The 22848-nt window shown below is 38.8% G+C and overlaps 1 protein-coding gene across 1 annotated transcript in view; it reads right to left on the bottom strand.

Moving 5' to 3' along the window:
* Window positions 1-22848, bottom strand: part of piezo2b (piezo-type mechanosensitive ion channel component 2b) — a 90299-nt gene that overhangs the window by 60162 nt on the left and 7289 nt on the right. The window contains exons 2-6 of the mRNA XM_077558302.1: window positions 15975-16070; window positions 10973-11098; window positions 3644-3686; window positions 506-668; window positions 45-297 (exon numbers count right to left, since the gene is read on the bottom strand). Coding sequence (XP_077414428.1) covers window positions 45-297; window positions 506-668; window positions 3644-3686; window positions 10973-11098; window positions 15975-16070 — 681 coding nt within the window. The remainder of the gene's footprint in view (window positions 1-44; window positions 298-505; window positions 669-3643; window positions 3687-10972; window positions 11099-15974; window positions 16071-22848) is intronic.

The raw sequence follows: 22848 nt of genomic DNA, 5'->3' as shown, positions 1-22848 counted from the left end.
AGACCCCTTGGGCTAGTGGCTTTGATGGGAAGGTGAAGCCTCACCTGTGGTCCCCAGCAAGATGGTCACCACCACCTTCCCCGCCGTGGTGATCAGGTTCCCGATGATCTCCTTGACTTTGGACGCCACCTGCGCCACCACTCGCAGGATCTTCATCTTGGCGCTCTCCTTGGCTTCTTCCTCTTCCTCCTCCGCATCCTCACCTTCATCCTCCTCGTCTTCCTCGGCCTCGTAGCCTCCATCCGAGTCCTCCTCCAGCAGGATGTGGTCTTCTAGGCTCAGCTTCTCATCTTCTTCCTTTCAGTGACAATGATGGACTTGAGCATTTACATACATAAGTGGGAAAAGTAGTTGAGCAATGTTTATGTAAAAGACAAAAAAAAGTTGAACTTGGACAAAGTCATGCCTTGGTCGCAATACTAGCATTTTCCTTGACTTTCGAATCATATTTTGGCCCCACAAAATACACACGCATGCGAGTGAGTATCAAAAATCTAAATCGCACTTGTTCCTCCGCTTGGAAGTGGGCGTTGTCCTGAGCCATGTCTTCGGGGAGCCTCTTCTGGACCAGACTGCGACACAGAAACCAGATGGCCCCGCCCACCATGCACATGCCAATGTCCGGTACGAAGACTCTGATGCCGTTTCCCGCGTCGGCGCCGATCACGCTGGGAAGAAGAAACCAAAAAGTTCCTGCTACACTTGAACACATCACACCAGTGAGAAAACAATAGCTTTGCACATGGGGATTGTTTCCGTTTATTCAAGTGTTATTTTAATGTGTGCTGAATTTTTTGGTTTTATGTGCACTAAAACCAAATAATGAAACAATGCCAACTGCTTTAAATGAATTGCTGCAAACAAGTGACTAAGCACTAGAGACTGTAGGGGGGAAAAAAGGCATGCTCAGTGCAAATCCGGTGCCATATATAATCATAAAGAAAGCCTTTTTTGGACATTGTTAATTAAATCAAGATGTGTGTGTTTGTGTGTAGGGGGGAACTACCAAAACAAAACAAGAAGCTAATGCGTCAGCTACAATAGCAGCGAGCTTGGCGTGACTCGCGGGGATTTAGGGGTGCCACTTAAGGACAATGTTTATGAGGCGTCATGATTGTCCCAAAATAACTACCAGCTTTCCAAAAAGCTTTTATTGCCGGCTTTTTAATCATCCAAACTATTGTTCCTACTTCTGTTTTATGACAAACGCAATTCTGAGCCTAATTAAACTATTGACAATAAAAAGAACATGCTACTCATCGCTCAGATGTTGGACTTTTTGGGTCAATGCGAATGAGGTTATATTACCCACCTAATAACATATCGAAAAAACTCACACCAAGAACTTTAATTTGAGGTATGCCTCGATGTGGTTTGTCACAAATGTATTTATGGAGGGGAAAAACTTGTAGTTTATTGTCTGAAACTTTTCTGACACGCCTCAAAGTAATGATGGATATTCACCTTAGTTGAAAAATTATGAAACAATTTTACGATCAAATTAAATGACAGTGGTTCCTTGAGATATGACTAATTCAGTCCTTAACAATGTTAACTCCAAACACTCCCATCTTTGAAGGTGTGCGGGTCGTATCTTGAATTTTAAGACAAGAACGTCAACACTTTGCCTTTGATGGATAGTGGCTGTTAATTTGACTTGAGCTTTTGGTCCATTTACTCTTCATACTATTGGCGGATAACGCTTTTTGATTACCGGTAGCTATGGTGTGGATGCACTTATGCAAGAAGATACACATATATGGACCTAAAATATCTCACGCTGGAAATCTGGCACCGCGCCGGAGTACTTTAAATCATGTACTTTGCTATGAAATACAGCAATTATATGATCTCAAGTCGAAATAAAGCAATTGTCTGACCAAGAGTGTGTAATCTCCTAAAACTCAAAAAAGCACCACAGTACACAACCAATTTTGAAGACAGAATCGCAGATTTAGAGATTATTTTATTTTTTAAAATCAAGACTATATTTCATTTGAAAGAAATGTGATATTGGAAGAATGAAATTACACAAAAAAATCGAATTTAAATGGAGATTTAAGGAAAAGTCACTTTCAAAAGGATGTTAGGATCTTCTTCTTGGAAAATAAAATCAATCACCGGGGCACATACAGACAAACACTCACACCCAAGCACAATCTGCACTTAACCTAACACGCATGTTATTGGAATGTAGAAGGAAGCGGCCATCAAATTTAACGACCGCTACTCCCATCTCCCATCGTGCTCGTTGCACCATCATTAGCAACATTAAAACCTCTCCAAGAAGCTTGCCTTAATGTACATAAGATCGTGAATAGGGGTGCAATTTTCCGCCACTAGTAGTTGTGTGGGGGCAGGACACTCGACGAGTTTCGACATTCCCGCACTTGGGAAGCCACCACTAACGGGATCAGTGCGCACGAGCAGGCCAGGCAGACATGGCGGCAGCCTAACTGGGTTTAGTTCTCATCAGGAGGCCACAGAGGGACACCAAAGTGCTCTTTACCGTCATTGTCAGGTTGTTACACTGCCTGGAAAAGATACAGTTTTGCCGCCCATTGTTTTCCCTGTCGTTGTTCAGTATAAACTGAACAAACAACACAGAAAGGGCAATTCTCCACCTTGGGTGGTACAAGTCGTATCGGAGTCAGGATTTTAACCCTGGAGAATCCACGGGGTGAAATTTGGCCCCTATAAATTCTGCTACTCAAATAACAAAGACCTTTTTTTTTTTCAGATTTAACTTCAAATGTCCAGAGTGCCACTTCTGACCCTTGCATGGGGCCATCTAGTGGATGAATATTGCACTTACATGAGCCAGAGTGGTGGTGACAAGATGGCTAATATGCAACAAATAAAACAAAAAAATTGTATTGTTCAATGTAGCTGTGTATTTGATTGATTATTTTCTTAAATTCTAAATAGTTTACTGACAGTTTTTGTTATTCAGATTTTTCGAAATGATACCCCTAAATCCCAAAGGGTCAAATTTCGCCCTAATCCTAAACATTGAAAAAACATATATTTTGGTGTTCAGTGAACTTACAGTATAGCAGTCATTTAATGTATAATTCATAATTTTCCAAAGAAGAAAAGGGTTCTTGGGTTCTCCGGGTTTAAGGGTTTTTTGTCTATGTCAGAAGAGAAATTCGCACAATCACTTCTTTCACCCAATTGTGTTGAACTTGAAAGCAAATGTCACCGCCGGGGTATTTATACATCTCACCAGGCATTTCTACATAATCATCAGTTTGTGGGATGCTGTTTCTCTGTGTGAAAGTACATGATAATTACCCACTCACGCGGAATTCTGTGTAAAAGGCAAAGGCAATGTTGAGCTCCTATGCATTAATTTTGCGGACCCCCTCCCCAAATTACACGAAGCGCGGGCGCGTCAGCATTGCGTAAGAATTCCTTTCTTGCTGACTCGGCCCTTCACCAAAACATTAGTCAGTCTTGCTGTTCCTGACAGCAAGATTGCTCAACTGTGAGATAAACCAAGCGCACCCTCCACACGCTAACCTTTAGAGGGAAATGCCACACTTAAACACTTACAGCATTCAGCAAAGTACATTGAAGCACACGGACAATAACGTTATTACATGCGCATTTATGGTCGGACTTGTGCTTACAATCTTACCTCTCAAATCCAATTTGTCTGATGGATTTTTCCCACGCAGAACCTGCATGTAAAGAAAATGTTTAGTAAGCATTATTAGGAATATGTAATATAAGCTAACAGCGTACATGCTGCTGGTTTGAATAGAATAGAGTGTAATAGTGTATTGTCATATATTTCTTTATATATTTTTCATATGAATAGAAATACATTCCAAACAGTCAAAAAAAAGGTATTTAAATGCAAAAATAAATAATAATTAAAGTTAGTCAAGTGAAAACCCTTTATTAAAAGGTTTAATGAAACATGACAAAGCTTGAAAAAATAAAATAAAAAATGTGATAAATGAAAAACAATACTACTACTACTAATAATAATAATAATAATAATAATAAATCCTGAAATGCATACAAAAGATCACTGGGTAAAAAGCCTAAATAAAAATGACAAAAAGGTAAAAATAAAATTAATTAACTAAAAAAAGAATAAATAAAATTTAAAAAAATATGTTGAATAAGTGAAAAGGCCTAAATAAGTGAATTTACTCAAAAGAAAAATAACCTTATATGAATAAATACAAGTTAAAAGAGTGAAAAGCTAAATGGAAAAAAAATTAAGTGAAACAAATGACTGAAAATGCTTTAATTACAAAAAATGAAATACAAATAAAACAAAAGTTGAATGAATGAAATAATTAAAGTTTCAATAAAATAAAAACGCTGAAATTAAAAAGATTAAAATTGACAAAAAAGGAAAAAGCCTTGTCTAAAAAAATCACGTACGTACACCTATTGTACACACTGGACACTTGATTATGAACATATGTGCAATCTAATGACACCCAATACAAGTGCTGTGTTAAACAAAAATCTACATAATGCTACATTTTGATTGACACTGTCATTTAAAAATATGGGGATAAATGCACAAAATATATTGACTTGTTGAGTTGTATTATAGTACAGTAAATTTCAAGTACAAGAATAAAACATTCCATTCCTTCACTTGTAAATGTAGAAGTGAATGAATATAGCTCCTGTACTGAATCTCAGGGGATGAAGAATGTCATCTTTTCTTCCGAGTACTTCAAGTGTTCCTGAACGTCACCGTGCAGCGGTGGGGGGCCATTTCCAGCTATTGACAGCGCTCAGACAAACAGGCGCAACTTTGCCGCCTTTGTTGGGCTGCCAGACACAAACGCGGCCGAGTTTACTGGAGGACTTGGTGACATATTTACACCTCCGGAGGCTGTTTATAAGCCACTAATTGAGAGGACCACAAGTTTGTGGTTTGTGGAGACAATATATAATGCAACACCACAAACCACATTAGTCTTGTATAAATTATTCAACATAAAAAATACAGTATACAGCAGAGTATAAAATTTCGCTGAATCCCATCAGTAAAATAAAATATGCAAAATCAGAGTTGTATAGACCAGTGATTCTCAACTGGTGGGGAGGGACATCTAGTAAAAATGACGTACTTGTATTTAGTTTTGATCAGAGCAGTCCTGAGGTATACCACGTCCCTACATAGAACATGAATTATTGGGTAAACGTCAAGAAAAATTAAACACTTGTGCTCTAATCACTAGCTACTCTGTAAACAAATACAGTGCATCTCAACCTTTGCCTAGCGAATGTCATAGCTAGCAATATGCCTTTGGGCGGTATGATGAGGCTATTTTTAAATAAACACCATTTTTTTTATTGTTCTTAACTTCTATCAAGTCTCTCCCTTAGAGATAGGGTGAGAAGCTCGGTCATCCGGGAGGGACTCAGCGTCGAGCCGCTACTCCTCCACGTTGAGAGGAACCAGTTGAGGTGGCTCGGGCATCTGGTTCGGATGCCTGTTGGACGCCTCCCTGGGGAGGTGTTCCGGGCATGTCCTACCGGCGGGAGGCCCTGGGGACGACCCAGGACACGCTGGAGAGACTACGTCTCTCGGCTGGTCTGGGAACGCCTTGAGATCCCGTCGGAGGAGCTGGGTGAAGTGGCTGGGGAGAGGGAAGTCTGGGCTTCCCTGCTAAAGCTGCTGCCCCCGCGACCCGACCCCGGATAAGCGGAATTGAAGACGGAACGGAACTTCTATCAAATAGGTCACGAGTTTGCAAACAGTAGGAAGATGCATGTCCCAGGGTGACAACAGTTAAGAACCACTGGTATAGAATATTCAATATATGAAAATGGCGCATTAGTGACAAAAAGGTGATGTAAATATGGTACATTATAGTTGTAAGTCAGTTAAATAGGAGTATAGAACATTGAATGACAACTACTGTACATGTAAATATGCACTGGTAAACATGCTACATTAGAGTTGTATAGCACATTAATGGTATTTCCTACATTAAATATGCTACATTAGCGTTGTATAAAACAGTGATTATGTAAAAAGGGTTAATTTGAGTCGCACAGATATTAAATATGATGTAAATGTGATGCATTACATATGCAGACCATTAAATATAATATCAGTGTCATATTTTATTGGTGTATAGAAGTATATACTGTAAACGTTAGGTGTGTATAGGAAATTCAATATGTAAATACTAAATACACTACGTTAGTTGTATAGAACATTAAATATGATGTAGATATGGTGCATTGGAGTTGTATAGAACATTGGATGCGTTAGTAGATCACAGTTTTATAGAACAGTAACTGTGGTGTAGATGTGTAGGCTTAGTATGAACTGTATAGAACATTAAATATGCGACTATGGTGTATTAGTTACATTAGCACGGCACATTAGAGTTGTATGGAACAGTAAATATAGTGCATTATAAATGTACAGCATATCAAATGTGCTATATAAGCGTTTTATAGAACACAAGTCAATTTTATTCATACAGCACTTTAAAAACATTAAATAAACGTAAATGGCATTTGAGTTGAAATTTTGGTACATTATAAGTGTATTTAAATGCGTATATGTTATATTAGAGATGTGCGTGTGAAGCCCTTTGAGACTCTTTTGTGATAAAGGGCTATACTGTACAGTATAACTAAACATGTAGAGAACATTAATTATAGTACATTAGAGTTGTATAGAACAGTAAAGATGGTACATTATATAATGTAAACATGAATTATTGGAGGCATAAGAAATTATGATGCAAGTATAGTACATTAGTGTTGTAAGGACCATTAAATAAAAGGGGGAAGTGAAAGTGATCGATTTGAGGTGCATTTTTCTGCCTTCAGGATCATTTCCTGCATTTTCAGTCAATACCTCCCTTATCTGACCTTTCTAAATCTGGTATTCAACCCCTCGACACCCTTTTCCTTCTGGCTCCGGCGTAAACAAGGAGTCTTCCTTCGCACCGAGGCTGTTACCCAAACTACCCACCCACCACCGTCTCTCCCTTTAGAAAACGTTATATTTCCTCTTAAACACGTTGGCCGGCGCGAAGGGGAGCAGGACAGAAGATACCCTCGCGAGCTCCAGCTAACCCCGCGGGTCATCCGCTGGTCACCGCCTTTTCCTTAAGACTAACCCGTCATTCCTCTGTGTTGACTCAACACGGTGTGTGTGTGTGTGTGTGTGTGTGTGTGCGTGTGTGTGTGTGTGTGTGTGTGTGTGTGTGTGTGTGTGTGTGTGTGTGTGCATTTACAAATAGTTTGCGGGCTCATGTGTTGTTCACCGTTAAAGACATGGGTGGAGCTGGTTAAAAGGAGGAGGAAGCGGGGGCGTCTTATCATGTCCAAACCTTCACGTTTTCACGTCATTTTCCTGCCACGCAACCGCGCCCCTCTGTTGACTGAAGACCAACACTTCAAACTACTACAATATGGGTCACATACAGGAGGCGTTGGATTGCGCTCGAATAAATACATAAATGCTGCTGCACAACCAAGAAGTGTTCTCAAAAATGATGAGAGCAACAGAGATGAGGGCATGGCAGAGGCCATTAATATTGAATTGAACAACTTTGTTCCAGACCCAGGGTGGTCCATATCACAAAACAAAAGAACACCAGAATAAGAGGAGAAAAAAAAAGGCGGGGGGGGTAATAATAATGATAAAAATAACAATGCCAATAATAAAAACAACCACATTACACTAATTATACCAATCCTTCCAGTGATTATACAACATATAAACTAAAAAGTAAAATGTAAAAAAAAATAAAAAAGCGAAAAATAAGTATAGTATTTTATTTTTTATTTAAAAATAAACAATTATTTAGAATAAAAATGGACATTTTATTTAATTTAAAAAAATCTACAACACAATTTTTTTTTCATTTTTTATTTGAAAATACTGTATATTAATACTCAAACTAATATTTGAATAAACCATATGAATAATAATCATCTTTGTTTGTTAAACCATGATCAGCTATGATTTAAGAACATAAAATTTATTATTAGGTCTGTCCCCTAATAAATACGAAATACGCTTGGTACTCTCTGCAGTAGAGTAAATGCATTTGCTGGAAATAATGATGAGGGTTTAATTTCCAAATAGGGTTTAATTTCCAAAATTAAAAATGTTTTTCCACAAAAAACACCTGCCTGTGAATAAGCCCCACATATTATGGTATAAGACCTTGTTATTTATAAACATTTATTAAATATATGCATAGGATTTCAGATGGCATAGTGAAAGGATTTTTTATAAATAAAGGCTTTGACCTAATAAGAACATTACCACCAAATGATTAATAAACGCTTGGTATTCTCTGCAGTTGTTGTAAACAAACGGCAACTTTTCAGCCGTTTATACACTCATTAATGAATTTCATGTGATCATTTGCATGTCTGAGTTCTGTCTATTTGTGAAAATGAGATTTATACATGCAAAATGAATGTAAGTGTACTGCCGAGTGCTCATTTTCTGTTAACAGTGAGCGACATTTGTTAATTACGCTGAGTAACTTCATTTTACAAGATAATCTCTTAATGGAGTTTTCTGCTTTCCTGGCAGCCGACTGAACATTTTCATTAAGTCAATTTTGTGAGAGAAGAAGCACTTTTTGCTCTTCAATGATTTCCACACAGGAGGTCTCGCCATCAATCATTGCTGCTAGGTTGCTAGCTCTGAAAGGAATGTGTTGGGAGTTGTGGGATCCTCCTAGGACAGATGTTTGCTTGTATTTTGTTTAAAAAGAAAGCCAAGTCAAATACTGTCTTGACAATATTATGTTCTGTGCACCCCAACTAGTGTAAACACGGCATTCTGATTAAAATTGCGTTTGTGAAATATGAATTAGACAGCAAAATCCACCCGATTTGCCCTTTTGCAACTTGCTGTTGACTGAAAATGACATCACAATGTCTAAGGGCTGAGGTAACGAGCAATCACGGCTCACCTGTTTTCTGAGTTTGGTCATGTGACGTTTGCAAGCTGAGCCCTTAAGGCCAGGGGTCTCAAACTCATTTTTGTTCCGGGCCACATCGTCGTTAGTTCAACAAATTGATCGATACGTATTTCTGAAATCAGAAGCCAGTGAATAATTGTTCAATTATTTTTCGACGTATTTAAGGAAAGATTGTTAACAAAATGCTTGTAAAAAAATGAAGACCATTTGCAAAAAAATACAAAGTTGACGCACATAAAATTGATGTCGCGGGGCTAATTTGGTCTCTGGGCCTCGAGTTTGACATCTGTGGCTGTGCCTTTGGCACTGTGACGTCATCAGTCAACAGCAAGTGACAAAATGGCCACCGCCTGAGATGGATAAAAAACTGGTGCAAATTTTTGCTGCTTAATTCATATTCCAAACACAATATTAATAAGAATAACTGTGTTTAATCAAGTGAGGCCGCATAAAACATACTATTGCCAAGAAAATTATTTACTTGACTTCCCCTTTAAGTCTGTTAATAAAAGCGTTGGGAATAACGGCGTTTAAACTAACTGCGTTACGTTCATAAATGGACTAATCTAACTAATTATTCTCCCCATATTTGTAAGCCGTTATCGTTGTTGTATGAGAAATGCGTTACAATTTATGTATTAGATTCAAGGCTCTAAGTAAGCTTACAAGACTGTTGTTGTTGTTGAAATGTAGAGTGACTTTTATTTTGGAGGTGCCGCAGGAAGCGTGTCACGACGTGACGGACGTGTCGTCCTTCTTCCTTCTGGATCTTAAGGCTTAGCATATTTTAGCATTTTAGCAAAGAGTCCACGTCCTCGCCTGGAACTGGTTTGACAACTTTGGCAAGAGTGACATTAATAAAAAAATAACAGTAGAGATTTGCCGAAAAACGGCCGCCATGAGGAGCGATTAGTTGACAATCATGTTCCACCAAGAGCCATATTGCGACTCCACAAGTACCATAACAGCGATAAAGATAGCAGTAAGTCATAGCGACACGCTCGCCTAGTGTAATTAATAGCGCCAACAATTGTATCTCTCTTATTTCACGAGTGGTAAACATGTGAAAAGTGTTGAAAGAAATATGCTCACACTCATGGAGGCGATGGAGTGACATTTTTTATGTGAATGATTGTATGATGTGTCATATTATGGAGTGAGGCATTTGTGTGACATAAATACTCACAAAAATAAATGAAAACACCCTATATAGCCTACACGTAATTTGAATTCCTTGTTTAAAAATATAATAGTAATAATAATATATTTTAAAAACTTTTTTTTAAACAAATTGTTCGATATAAAACTTTTTTTAAAGTAGTGAAAATAGTTACTTTTATTATGAAGTACTTCAATTACTAACTCAGTTACTTTTTTAAGCAAGTAATGAGTAACTACAAATAATTACTTTTTTTAAAGTAACGTTCCCAACACTGGTAACTAATAAATAAAATAAATAATTGTCAACCGCTTATGTTTGAATGTCCGCCGCAACAGTAAATAGAGAAACACGAGAACCGAAGAATACAGCGCACCACCAAAGAAAACAAACTGAAAGAAGCAAAACTGACGGGGCAATTTGAAGACACAAACTGAAGGATATTCCAACCAGAGGAGAAAATGCAAACCAATGAAAACGCAAGTCAAGGAAGAAGAATCAAACTAAAGAGAATGCAAACTGGAGACATGAATCAGAAAAATGCAAACCAAAGAAAACAGCAAAGACACAAAAAAAGAACTTGAACCACAGAAAACAAAACCTCGTGAAAACATGATGAACCAAAGTAGAATACGTGACTTGAAGAAGAAACAAACTAAGAAGATAACTCAAAGCAAAGAGAAAACAAAATAAAGAAATGTTAACAAAAGAAAAAAACGTGAAGAAGATGCGATTTAGGCAGCCATGAAGACTCAAACCTGACACCGACGAAGAAGACGCCATTTATAGCCTAATGAGTCGCTTTGGTTTCTATTTACATGGCAAAGCTGACAGCCACGATGGCCTTCTGCGCGCTACTTACAGTTGAAGTCGGAGTTGATGGAGCTGCCGGCCAGGAGGCTGTTGACCGTAATCTGATAAATGATGTGCAGCAGCAGGAAGGACACACTGGTGAAACACAGTGACTGCAGCAGACGCCCTGTGTAGCCTGGATGGAGGACAAAAACTTTGGTCACCATCAAACCACCATAATCACTCTAGAAAACTTTTTTTTGAGGGGTGCACGTAGGATGTGCGTCACAAAATTCCAGGACTGGTGTAATAAAAGATACATTTCAAATCCAAACTATAAGTTTGCCACCATCTTGATGTTGTCCATGTCTTCAAAACAGGTCTTCTCGATCAGAGGTCCCCAACCCTGGTCCTCAGGGACCGGTATCCAGCCTGTTTTGCATGTCTCCCACAGCCAACACAGCTGGAGATCATTATCAGCCTTCTCCAGAGATTGATGATTAGCTGATGATATGAATCACCTGTGTTGGCTGTGGGAGGCATGGAAAACAGGCTGGATACCGGTCCCTGAGGACCAGGGTTGGGGACCTCTGTTCTAGATGATGAAAATATCACACGGGGCCAAGTTGGACGAGCAGGGGTGTTGCTCAAGCATGGAGATGTTGTTCTTGGCCAGGAACTGTCAGATGCTCATGCCATTATCATGGTGAAGCGGCCACGAGTCGTCCTGCCATGTTATGGCAATTCTTATCACACACTAAATCTAGAAAATGCCGCAGGATCTCTTTGCTGGTTGATAGTGTGACCCACGTGGAAGAGTAAAAACCGTAGTCTGTCTTTGCAATCTTTTGTGACACCAGTCCTGGATTTTTTTCTGACACACCTCGTACTGTAACTAAAAAGAAGTGTTGCATGGCGTGCTAGTCAGCATGCACCCTGTGGTGAAGATATGGAATATGTAGCGGTTAGTGGTCCCACTTAATGACCTTCCCGAGAGCCACATATTCTTCCCAAAGCTGCCCTCAAATACCAGAACGCTGCCACAGCTGCTGTGCACATGTAAGCCGTTTTATAGCGCGCCGACAGGTATTTGGGGAAATCGTTGCTATGAGACTGCAAGCAACATTCGAACTCCTTTGATGAAGATCCCGGGACTTGCTTTTGGTGTGAGCAGGTTTAAGTACTATTTAGTGTGCTGGTTCTGTGTGAAAACCAATCTCCATTGGTTCTTTCTACTTACCTTTATGACATTTTTAGTTCTCCCTGCTTCTCCTCCCTACGGGGAGCATCATTCAGTTTTACAGTTCCCTGGCTCAGGTGAAGCGCTACTGGCCGGACCTTATCAAATCTGCTCAGACAGACCACAGCAAGCGCATTAAAACCTAGAGCAATTTGTGCTAATTTCCCTACGCGAGTCCTCAGGCGTCCGCAAAGTCCGGAAAAGAACGCTCGTAAACGAGGGAGCTGTGAGGGAGTGTTTTGCCGCTTTCTGCGTGCAAACTGATGCAAAGGATCAACTTTGCTTTGGCTGTGGATCGGTTTTCCCCATTTTGGACAGCGGCTTTGCTTGCCTCACACTCATCTTGAGTTCATTTTTATTTTTACAACATGATTGAGACAGCTTCCCATGAGAACCTTTGAGCGGTTTCCCAACAGAAGGCATTGTCTGGCTTAACAATCCCTGCTTGTTCCTAAGAACGATGCAATCTTTGAGCATTATTTGAGCTCTTGAGGCATGATTTTGTCAAGTGTACAGACGCTCCCCTACTTACGAACATTCGAGTTACGAACAACGGTACATACGAACATTTCTGCGCGTACAGTATGTCGAAAAATGTTCGGAAAGAAATGCTGAAAGTTAGATTTTGTATTGCGCGTAGTGCTTCTTTCCGCCGCTAATACCGACGCTTGGCGCTGTGAGAGCTCATTGGAGGCTGAGCAACGTGGCGAGGAGGAGGAGGAGGAAGAAACGCCGGTCCCCATGAAGCAGGAAATAACTTTTGAAGCCGATTCCAGCGACGACGAAGAATCTCTCATGATATAAAATCCTCCTCTTCCTCCTCCTCCATCATCTCCTTAAGCATCGAGTACATCTTCCAAAAGTAAGTTCAACTTCATTTTATTTATCTTATTACGTACATGTACATACTGTGTGTGTGTGTCTCGCTCTCTCTCTCTAACATACGTAGTACAGTACAGTACTGTACGTATTCTCTCCATTTTATTAATTTTTTTTCAGTACAAACCAATGCAGGTTACTTGTACAAGCCTTAAACATACTTATATAAACCTTCAATATACTTATATAGGCTTTAAACATAAATTATAATACAAAATATAGCACTGAAGCAACTTACGCGCAAATTCACCTTACGAACGATCGTCCGGAACGTAACTCGTTCGTAAGGTGGGGAGCGTCTGTACAGGGATCTGTCAAGGGTTCGAACCCGCGTCGCAAACAAGTCTCTCGTGCACGAGGGCAAATCCCTTCACCTGAGCTAAATTTCTGTGTCAGGATTGTGGCTTGGGGGAGCATTTGAAGGATCGTTTTCCTCGACATGACCTGGCCTACTCTGCCTCTGATTGGCTCATCAAACATCATGCCAAAAGTTAGCCAATCTAATCAGCGTAAGCAGAGGAGGGGTCGGAAGTCGGACTTATCCCAGTTGTTTTTTCCCAGTTCCGACCTAAAAGCGTTCGAGGCAAAAGTAAGCAACCTAAATGGCGGATAGTGATAATTTGTTTTTTATTTTGGTCTTCAAAACTCATTTTGACCTCCAGCAAACTTTCCTTCTCGCAATTTGGGGATTTCCGAGTTTAAGGAGATGTTCCCGTACACACTTCCTGGTTTGAAGTCGGAAAGTCCACCTTCCAACCATCATCGAATGCAGCATTAGAAGTGGGTATACTAAATACTGAGTGAAAAAAAGTGGGTATACTCCGTATACCCTGGACTACACCACTGGCCATTGCTATTAAATTTCATGACATAAAATTTCAGGCAATCCTCAAATTTCGCCGCCATGCTCGACCCAGATGCTATGATCAAAACTCGCAATTTAGCATTGCCCATCGGTTAAGTGTAGATGCTTCAAATTGAGTAACAAATGGAGAAAATCCAAAGACAAGTTCACCTTTAAAAAAGAAGACTTTGTGTGCGTCTTCAGATTTTGCTTGTATGTTGCAAATTTCATGTTGCTATGGGAAACTGCCGTTTGTGCAGTTGAGGCGAATTATCAAACTTTGTTGCCATGCTAAATCCGTACACAAAGAAAAAACTTCCATAAAACTCCCATACATTGCAATTTAGCGTAGTAATTTAAAGTTGTCCATTTTTCGAATATATGTGGATCAAATTTTGGCAACAATGGAGAAAATCTATAGGGTAAGTTCATCATTGGAGGACCCCCAGGATATCCCGAAATATCCATAAAATTGCTGTTTTAAACCAAAATGGCTGACTTACTATGTGTCTTCGGGCATTGGTTCTTGAGACTTTTGTTGCATGCCTACTAAATATCACTATGCTAAGAGAAACTGGGTTTTGGGGTGTGTTTTATGGTGAGTCACAATCTTTGCCGCCATGTTGCGCCCATACACAAAGACAAAAACTGCAATACCATGCAATTTAGTGTTGCCAATTCATCTAATATGTGTTGCTCAAATGTGTTCAAAGTCTCTTGGGCAAGTCCACTTTGAAGGACACCTTCAAAATAGCCGCTTTAAAGCTAAATGGTTGACTTCCTTTACGTCTTTGGTTATGACATTTTTAGATACTTTTGTGGGTGTGGCCAAAATAGACATATATGCTATTAAATCTCACAATATCAAGTGAAAAATCTGATTGAGCTCTCATATTGGATAATATTCGATTTATGCAGGTGTACCTAATGTTGTGTCCAACCCTAACATAACAGATGTGTTTCTAACTTCGGGATGGGATCGGTGAAAATTCCTCTTGCCTGTCTATTTAACTATTGATGAGCATGTAAGTGGTCCACTCTGGCTGCGCTGCTCGACTTCCTGGTTGTTATTTCAGCTGGAGACGCTCTGGACACTGCCCCGAGATGTCTTTATATATTATTGAGAGCCGCGGGTGCTTTCTTCCGTGTTAAGAGGTGTTCTGCTTGGCCACCGCAGTCCAAACCGCCGTGCAGAATAAACCTCAGCGGTCGTTTTAAATTCATAGGAGTTAAACTTTAAGGAACGTTTGAGTTAAACGGCATAAGGAATGACAACCATTACCGTTAATAATCTTCCACACACATTCAATAAAACCTCAACACAGTCCTGGCAATTAAAGCCAAAAAAGCTTTTACACAGTTTTTTTTTCTTCATAACTACAATCCAAAACAAGTAATTTATCGCTTGGATTTTTATTTATTTTTTAGTGTATAATGTTCCTTCTTCCCCTCAAGCAAATTGGATTAATGCAGGATCGATGGTGGATCATTTTTATGATTACAGCCACAGCACTAAGCAATATTAACTTTCCGCAACTGAAATATGGGCCTAATTCATCGCCTTTGCAAAGGCTTGGTGTTACAATGCAGGGAAAACAAGAGTCACAGAAGTCTGCTGAGGTCAAACAATCATAATTTGGATCTGCAGCTTCATAGATGCGAGGGGTGTAACAGTACTAGTTAAGGTTTCAATAACCACTAATACTGACTGTCACTGTTAAGGGTGAGGGAAATTCTAAGCAGGGCACAATATGATTGGCTGCTTGCAGAGTTAATTGGAAAGGATCACTGTCTAACATACAATTCAGTTGTATTTAACTTCTTTGTTGAAGCATTTAGTCTTTATGAAATTTTGTTTTTAAACATTTAACTTTTATTGGTACCTTTTTTGGAGAGTTAAGTATTTTTTTAGGTGGTACTTGCTGTAAAAAAAAAAAAAGTTTGAGAACTACTGGGCTACTGGAATGCTAATCGTCACTAAAGATGAGCTCATCCTCCTTAAGGCACTTGTCTCTATACTGTTCGTGTAATGGAAATATTCTAAGTTATATTAAGCGTTTTGAAAGACAAATTGTTGGAGTGTTAGTTTGTGGGGGGTGGGGGTCTTACCCTGCATGGTGGTGCACGTGGGCTCGGGGAAGAGGGGAATAAGCAGGAGGTAGATGAGGTAGATCAAGGACAGGACGTTGTACCTGAAGAGACAAGCTGAGGACACAAAATAGGACAGTGTTGGTCATGTAGTAGTCATATGATGATACGCTAAGACAGCACTTTTTCATTTAAAGTTCTACTCCTAACCTTTATGTAGCAACGTGACAGGATTTGAGAATTTTTTTTTAAATCTGTAGCAAGAATTTTGAAAATCAGACCAAAAATGACGGTCATGTTTCAAATGTTATCAATAACAGGTTCAATAAATTCACAGAAAAACATAAAATACTTTCTGATAGTCAGTATGGATTTAGAACAAAACGGTCAACTGCACTAGCTTTAACAGAACTTACTGAAGAAATTACTGATTCCATCGATAAAAAGAAACTTACAATAGGACTGTTCGTTGGTCTACAAAAAGTATTTGCTACTATAAACCATGATATATTGATTAGTAAATTGGAGCGTTATGGTATTAGGGATACAGTCTCGAATTGGATCAGAAGTTATTTACAAGAAAGACAACAGTTTGTGGAGTTAGGGGAATTTAAATCAAAATGTTTGGACATGATATGCGGTGTCCCCCAGGGATCACTGTTGGGGTCAAAACTGTTTATATTGTATATTAATGATTTGTGCAATGTGTCTCATTTATTGAAGTTTGTGTTATTTGCAGATAACACAACTATTTTAGTTTCTGGTGAGAAAAAAAATGCATCTTATTTTGGATACGATTACCTCTGGATTTAGGAAAGTAAAAACATGGCTTGATAAAAAGAAGTTATCAATTAATTTAAACAAGACAAAATTAGTTGTGTTTGGTAATGTTAAAATAGGGAACTGTGCCAGATTGCGAATTGAAGGTGTAGATTTAGAGAGAGTAATTGTTGATAATAAAATCTGCTGGAAACCACACATTAAATATATTGGATCCAAGCTTTCCAAAAGCATCTCCATTCTTACAAAAGTCAAACATTTGTTCAACCAGAAATCATTACACATTTTGTACTGCTCTCTAGTATTACCATATTTAAATTATTGTTCAGAAGTTTGGGGAAACACTTACAAGACATCATTACAACCTCCGCTTCTGTTGCGAAAAAGAGCTATTAGAGCAGTTCATATAGTCGGATGTCTCCACCACACCCATACACTGTTTATACGATCTAAAACTGTAAAATTCTTTGATCTTGTGGAATTCAATACTGTACAATTGGTGTATAGAGCTAGATATCATTTACTGCCGGGCAATATTGAAAATATGTTCTCAGAGAGACAGGGAGGTTATGGTGTGAGGGGAACTCATAACTTAAAGACAAAGTATTCAAGAACAACACTGAAGAATTTTTGTACATCTGTATGTGGAGTGAAAATTTGGATTTACAACAAACATAGACCAGTTCAAAAGGAAATACAAAATCAACATTTTTTTTTTAAAGTATAGGGAAGAAGAAGTGCTTGTCAATGAATTATTATTATTGTATTATTATTAGTATTGTTGCTATTGATAAGGAAAAAATATATATGTATATGTAAAAGTATGACAATATATGCATAAGGTTGTGTTCACTATTAATAATTACTATAGTAACCTTTGTTATTAATAATCAAGATATATTAGCTGTACACTAGTATTATATATTTTTTTTATCTATACATTCCTACTTTTTATTGCGGAACGTATGTTAAAAGCGGTATGACCTGATAAGTTTACGCTTCTTCCTACTCCTTTTCAAACATGTATGTGTAAATGTGTAGCTCATGATTGGGTGAAATACAGTGAAATTTTCTTATGTTGCTTTTGTTACTTAAATGTTGTGTTTGTTGTTTCATATGTTTTGAATATTTTGTCTTTGCACATGTACTTTTGTAATCAGTATGTTTTTACTTTATATACATGTTCAAAATAAATTTGCCCTAAAAACTCGACAAATTAGCGCATATGGAATATTATTGAAGAAATGCAGTGTGGGCAGCCAAATAAGTCATGTTAATAGTTTTTTTTTTTTTTTACCTGAATGTATTTGTTATATAGTATTTTGCAAGCATTTGAAGTGCTTTTTGTAGAAAATTCCACTAAGATGGAGGTCGCTTCTCACGCTGATACTTTAAGGCATTAAATGATGTGACTCCATCTTATCTGTCTGAACTACTCACTCCATACATTCCACCACGGCCCCTTCCTCTTCAAATTCACACCATCTTGTCATCACTTTAGTCAATAAAAAGTCCGCTGGCTGTAGGGCTTTCTCCTACCGCGCCCCTTTTTTATGAAATCATCTCCCACTCAATGTTAAAGAAGCTATCTCCACTGCAATTTTTCAATTCTGTCTTAAAACATACGTTTTTACTCAGTACTTTGGCACGGTTTAGTCTGTGACTGCTTTATCATTATCTTTTTGTGTTTTATTATTATTTTTAAGAGTTTATTTTTTCTGTACCTGATTTCATTGTGATGTTTTTTAATTGTGTGTGATTTTTATTGTTAAGTGTACATACACTAATGTTAGCATGTGTGTTCATTTCCTTGTCATTTCAAGCCATGTATCCCAAGGAAGCTTTTTAGCAAAATGGAGGTTGTGAGTATAATGCTAATGTTAGCGTGTGTATTCATTTTCATGCCATTGATAGTCATGTATCCCAAGAAAGTGGAGCACGTCAAAAAAGAGGGTAGTGTGAAGTATGACACTGAGCTAACGTTAGCATGTGTGTTCACCATGTATCCTAGTGGTGACTGTGGCATAAAATCCTAAACTAAGGTTAGCGCGAGCGTTCCTTTTTTTTTTTTGGGGGGGGGTGTCCATTTATCAGGTATTGGGGAAAAGTTCCGTAATAATCTTTTTTTTTTTTTTTAATTGGACGCATTAGAAAGCGCATTAGTCAGCCAGTAAAGCCATTTCCTGTTTTGTGAGACAAGAATGCATCCCTACAAATGACACATGCGTACTTTAGAGCAACTTGTTCAAACACTTAAGTGCAAACTTGCACTTCAAGTACAGTATGGATGCATTGATTGATTGGAAGCATGCCCCGGCTCACGTCATCGGCCGTTAGATGGTCACATAACAATCGCAGCATAAGCAAAGCGTTGCGTCATTTTTGGATGCCGCTAACACCTGTGCCCCCCCAACCCCAACGCACGCAGCAAAATTCCCCACCTCATCCTGTTTGTTGCAAGCACGCCTCACTCCAGAATTAAGGTGTGATTTTTTTTTTATTAACTGTATTTGTTGAATTTTATCTGACAGTTCTGACATTGCAAAAATTGCATTTTTTTTATTGTTAAAATTATTTTACTGCCAAAGACGTTAAATGACGTTCTGCAAAAACCTACGGAGGAGCGCCAAAGACGCTAAAAGACGTAAACCCATTTTTTAAAAATTTTTTTTGAAAGGGGTGCAGGGAAGGCTTGCGGAGCTGTCCTGAAAGTTTCAAGCAGGTCTAGTGAGCCTAATGACTATTTTTGGCCCCTAGAGGGCAGCGATGACTCTTTTGACAAGATCGGGTGGGCGTCAGCAGAAGACGTGAGGCGGGGCTAGAGTGTTGTGGGGACCATGGCTGAAGAAGCCATAATGGCGGTTGCAAGCAGCTCACGCTAGAGAAGTTTTTTTCAAAGACAAAAAGCATCGACCAACGATAAAGAGCACATTGGTGACGACGATGATCATCATCGATGATGATGATGATGGTGACTCCGTGGTTGGAAGCATTGACGCGGCAGTAGAATACGTTAGGCGGAGCTAGATGGAGGAGGAAGCGGACAATGTTGCAAGCAGCTCACAGTTGGGAATTTTCAACGCTAAAGAGCACATTGATGACGACGATGATCATCATCGATGATGATGATGGTGACTCCGAGGTTGACGGCGAAGTTGGAAGCGTTGACGCGGCGGCTATGACGACGTCATAAAGGTTCACGGGCTAACGATGCTGACACCGGAAAACGCGGAGCACAAGCGAGCACGCTCAGGCGGACGTTCAATCGGACGACGAAGAGTGCCCCGAGTCCAATGCATATTCATCGGAGGAGTGGGTACAGTCTGCTACTTGCTATTTATTCGCCGGAAAAAAAGGCCGTCAAGAAAGTGTAACGTCTGCACGCGAAACGGACAATGAAAGTGAAAGTAATCTGTTGCGCGAATCCTGCTCCCTCTCCTTGCACGCAGGAGAGCGTTACAAAAAGAAACTGTATTTGAAACATCCACATAATTGTAAATAGTACCACAGTTGCATACATTTGTAAATAGTTTGCGAAATTGTTTTGTCAAATTGTTACACTGTTGAATGGAAATAAACGTATTTTGCAAACTAAAAACACTTTTTCATTGTTGGTGAAAGCGTTTTACAGAAGTAAAGCACTATTTAGGTGTTTGTGGCATCATTCATGGACAAAAAGAAGTGTACAATTCACTAGAGTGCATGAAATAACATCGTTTCACAAAAAGCTCTTTTTCTCCGTTTTTTGTTTCAAAACAGAGCATTTCGGTGAAACTAACCATTTTCTATTGTTGATTACTGAAGAACGGAATAAGTTAGAAACAAACTTTTTTTTCTGATGAAAGATGAGAGTTCAATCTTTCATTTGGTAGTATGTGTGTTTCCATAGTCCAAACACAACATTTTCTGTGGACCTTGAAAGATCAGTCAAAATGCTTAAATCGGCTGGCACTGGCGACATCCCGTTTCTGAAAACGTCTGGCAGTCAAAGAGTTAAGGGAAGTCATGCAAACATAGTGGCCTTTAAAAGGATAAAATCATATTTTGGAAAATTTAGAATTTTAGTTTTTGTGTGTGTTCTTTTACGTGAAAAAAAATGGCCTAGTGTTTCAATACAAATATAAACATTTACAAACAATATGTAAGACACGTACTTTTAAATTTACAGATTGATAGAACTTGACCATTTCCTGCCTTTTTTGGATCTCAAGTATCGTTTATTAGTTGCCTATTGAAAATGTGTCATGTTAGCAAGCAGTTACGAATTTTAAGTGGCACCACCCACGACTTGGCAGCTAAACTAGGTGAAGTGCTGCCATTTTCAAGCCACGGCGGGATTACACCATCTGAAACACTATAGGTCAAAGCCAAAAGGTAATACATTTTGTTGAATACAGTTTAGCATTAGTTAACAGCCTGTACTTGCTTTATGAAGTTGTCAATGTTGTGTTTAGTGATGTGTCCACTGCAAAATGTGCCACATACACAATTTTTTTTTACATCACAGTAATGTTAATAGAATAAAACAATGATAACTGTTTTGAACAGTGAGACATTTTTTATAATATGTCTACTTTAAAAGCCATACAACCTTGCTTGAACTCATTGTACCAAGCCCACCTCCCTTTTGATACAAATGCCATTTTTCTGGAGGTATGTGCCAAGTCCTCTCAGATTCTCTCTTTGTGCTCTAAAATCAACAAGCACGTCATTAACAAGCCTAAAAAAAAATTACACTAGACTGCTGAAAAATGCTGCTTTTATTTATCTTTGCGCAGTCAAAGGTCCCATTCACCAACATTTGCTTTGGCTCCCCTTACTGCGCCACATAAGTGCTCTCACACTGAAAGCCTAATCTAATTATTAAGAATATACAGTACGTAAGCCCGCTGCTAAATGTAAAAAAATAAATAAATAAAAAAGTATCGGCAGCCAAGCGGTTTGAAGTATTTATCTGCAGACGCTTGACCACATGGTTCCCGTCTGCTTTTGGTGACTCACCGCCCGAGGATCCATAAAAAATAATAATAAGCGCCTTTTGTTTTCACATATCATATGAAGCAAAAAAGTTGAATCGGCCTTTTGTCTCGTCTCGCCTTTTAAAGAGCCACCAAAGCTGCCACGAAACCACAAAGAAGGCAGAGTTTGGGCCCAGAAATATAAACGGATGTTAAGGAGGCGCAGCGTAGCCCCGCGGGCGATAAGTGAGGAATTCTAAACCAGCTAAAGACCTTCTCTGTTTTTTTTTTACAGAAGCATATCAAGTCACTCTTGCACAGTTCAACTTCAAATTCGCCCTTGATAGACTTAAACAACATACAGAAACTGATTTTAGCAGTTGTCCATCAAATAGATTATTGTGCTTCTTGAAAAGGGAGTTTGCAGTTTAAAGAGAAAAAAAACACTTTTTGTCATTTATGTCACAACTGTCTGAGTGACTTGACAGTAGAATATGAAATTATTATTATTATTATTATTATTATTATTATTATTATTATAGAATAACCTTATCAGAGAGCCGCGACCGAGGGGTCTTGTCAATCATTTGTCACGCACACGCAGGCACACGTCAAAGCCTTTGCGTGTCGTTGGGGACACTAGGCAGCCTCGGTTTCCTTGGCCGGATTATTTACGAAAATCGATAAAGCGATGCCTTTTGCCAAGGCTAATGAAGATCCTAATAAAAGAAATAACATTTGCCTCCAGTTAGTAACAAAAGTTTAAAAGAAGGAATTGGCTAAGAACGGCTTGGTTACTGCGCAGGTTCTTAAATTGCACGTTCACTTTAGTGAGGTTACATTCCAACCTTGCTAGCAGTTTGACACCTGCAAACTCCACCTTCATAGCATCACGTTCAGAGGTCCTGCTGAGGTGGCTAATGCTAATTATAGCAACACTGCTATTTAAACAACTCCAACATATGTTGTTTTAAAAGCGTGCTATAATCAGGAGAGTCATGCTTTGTACTTTTCTGAGCGATGAATACTAGTGAGCTAGTTCACCTTAATCGGCTTTAACAATTAAAATGAGTTGTGCATTTGTTGTTACACTGCTGCGTGTCATGCTATTGTGGCTAATGCTAACTAGCTACTAAAAGTTCAAGCTTTTAATTGGC

The sequence above is a fragment of the Vanacampus margaritifer genome, chromosome 2 (assembly GCF_051991255.1).
Source record: "Vanacampus margaritifer isolate UIUO_Vmar chromosome 2, RoL_Vmar_1.0, whole genome shotgun sequence".
Taxonomy (NCBI): domain Eukaryota; kingdom Metazoa; phylum Chordata; class Actinopteri; order Syngnathiformes; family Syngnathidae; genus Vanacampus; species Vanacampus margaritifer.
This window is presented reverse-complemented; position numbering and strand designations above follow the sequence as displayed.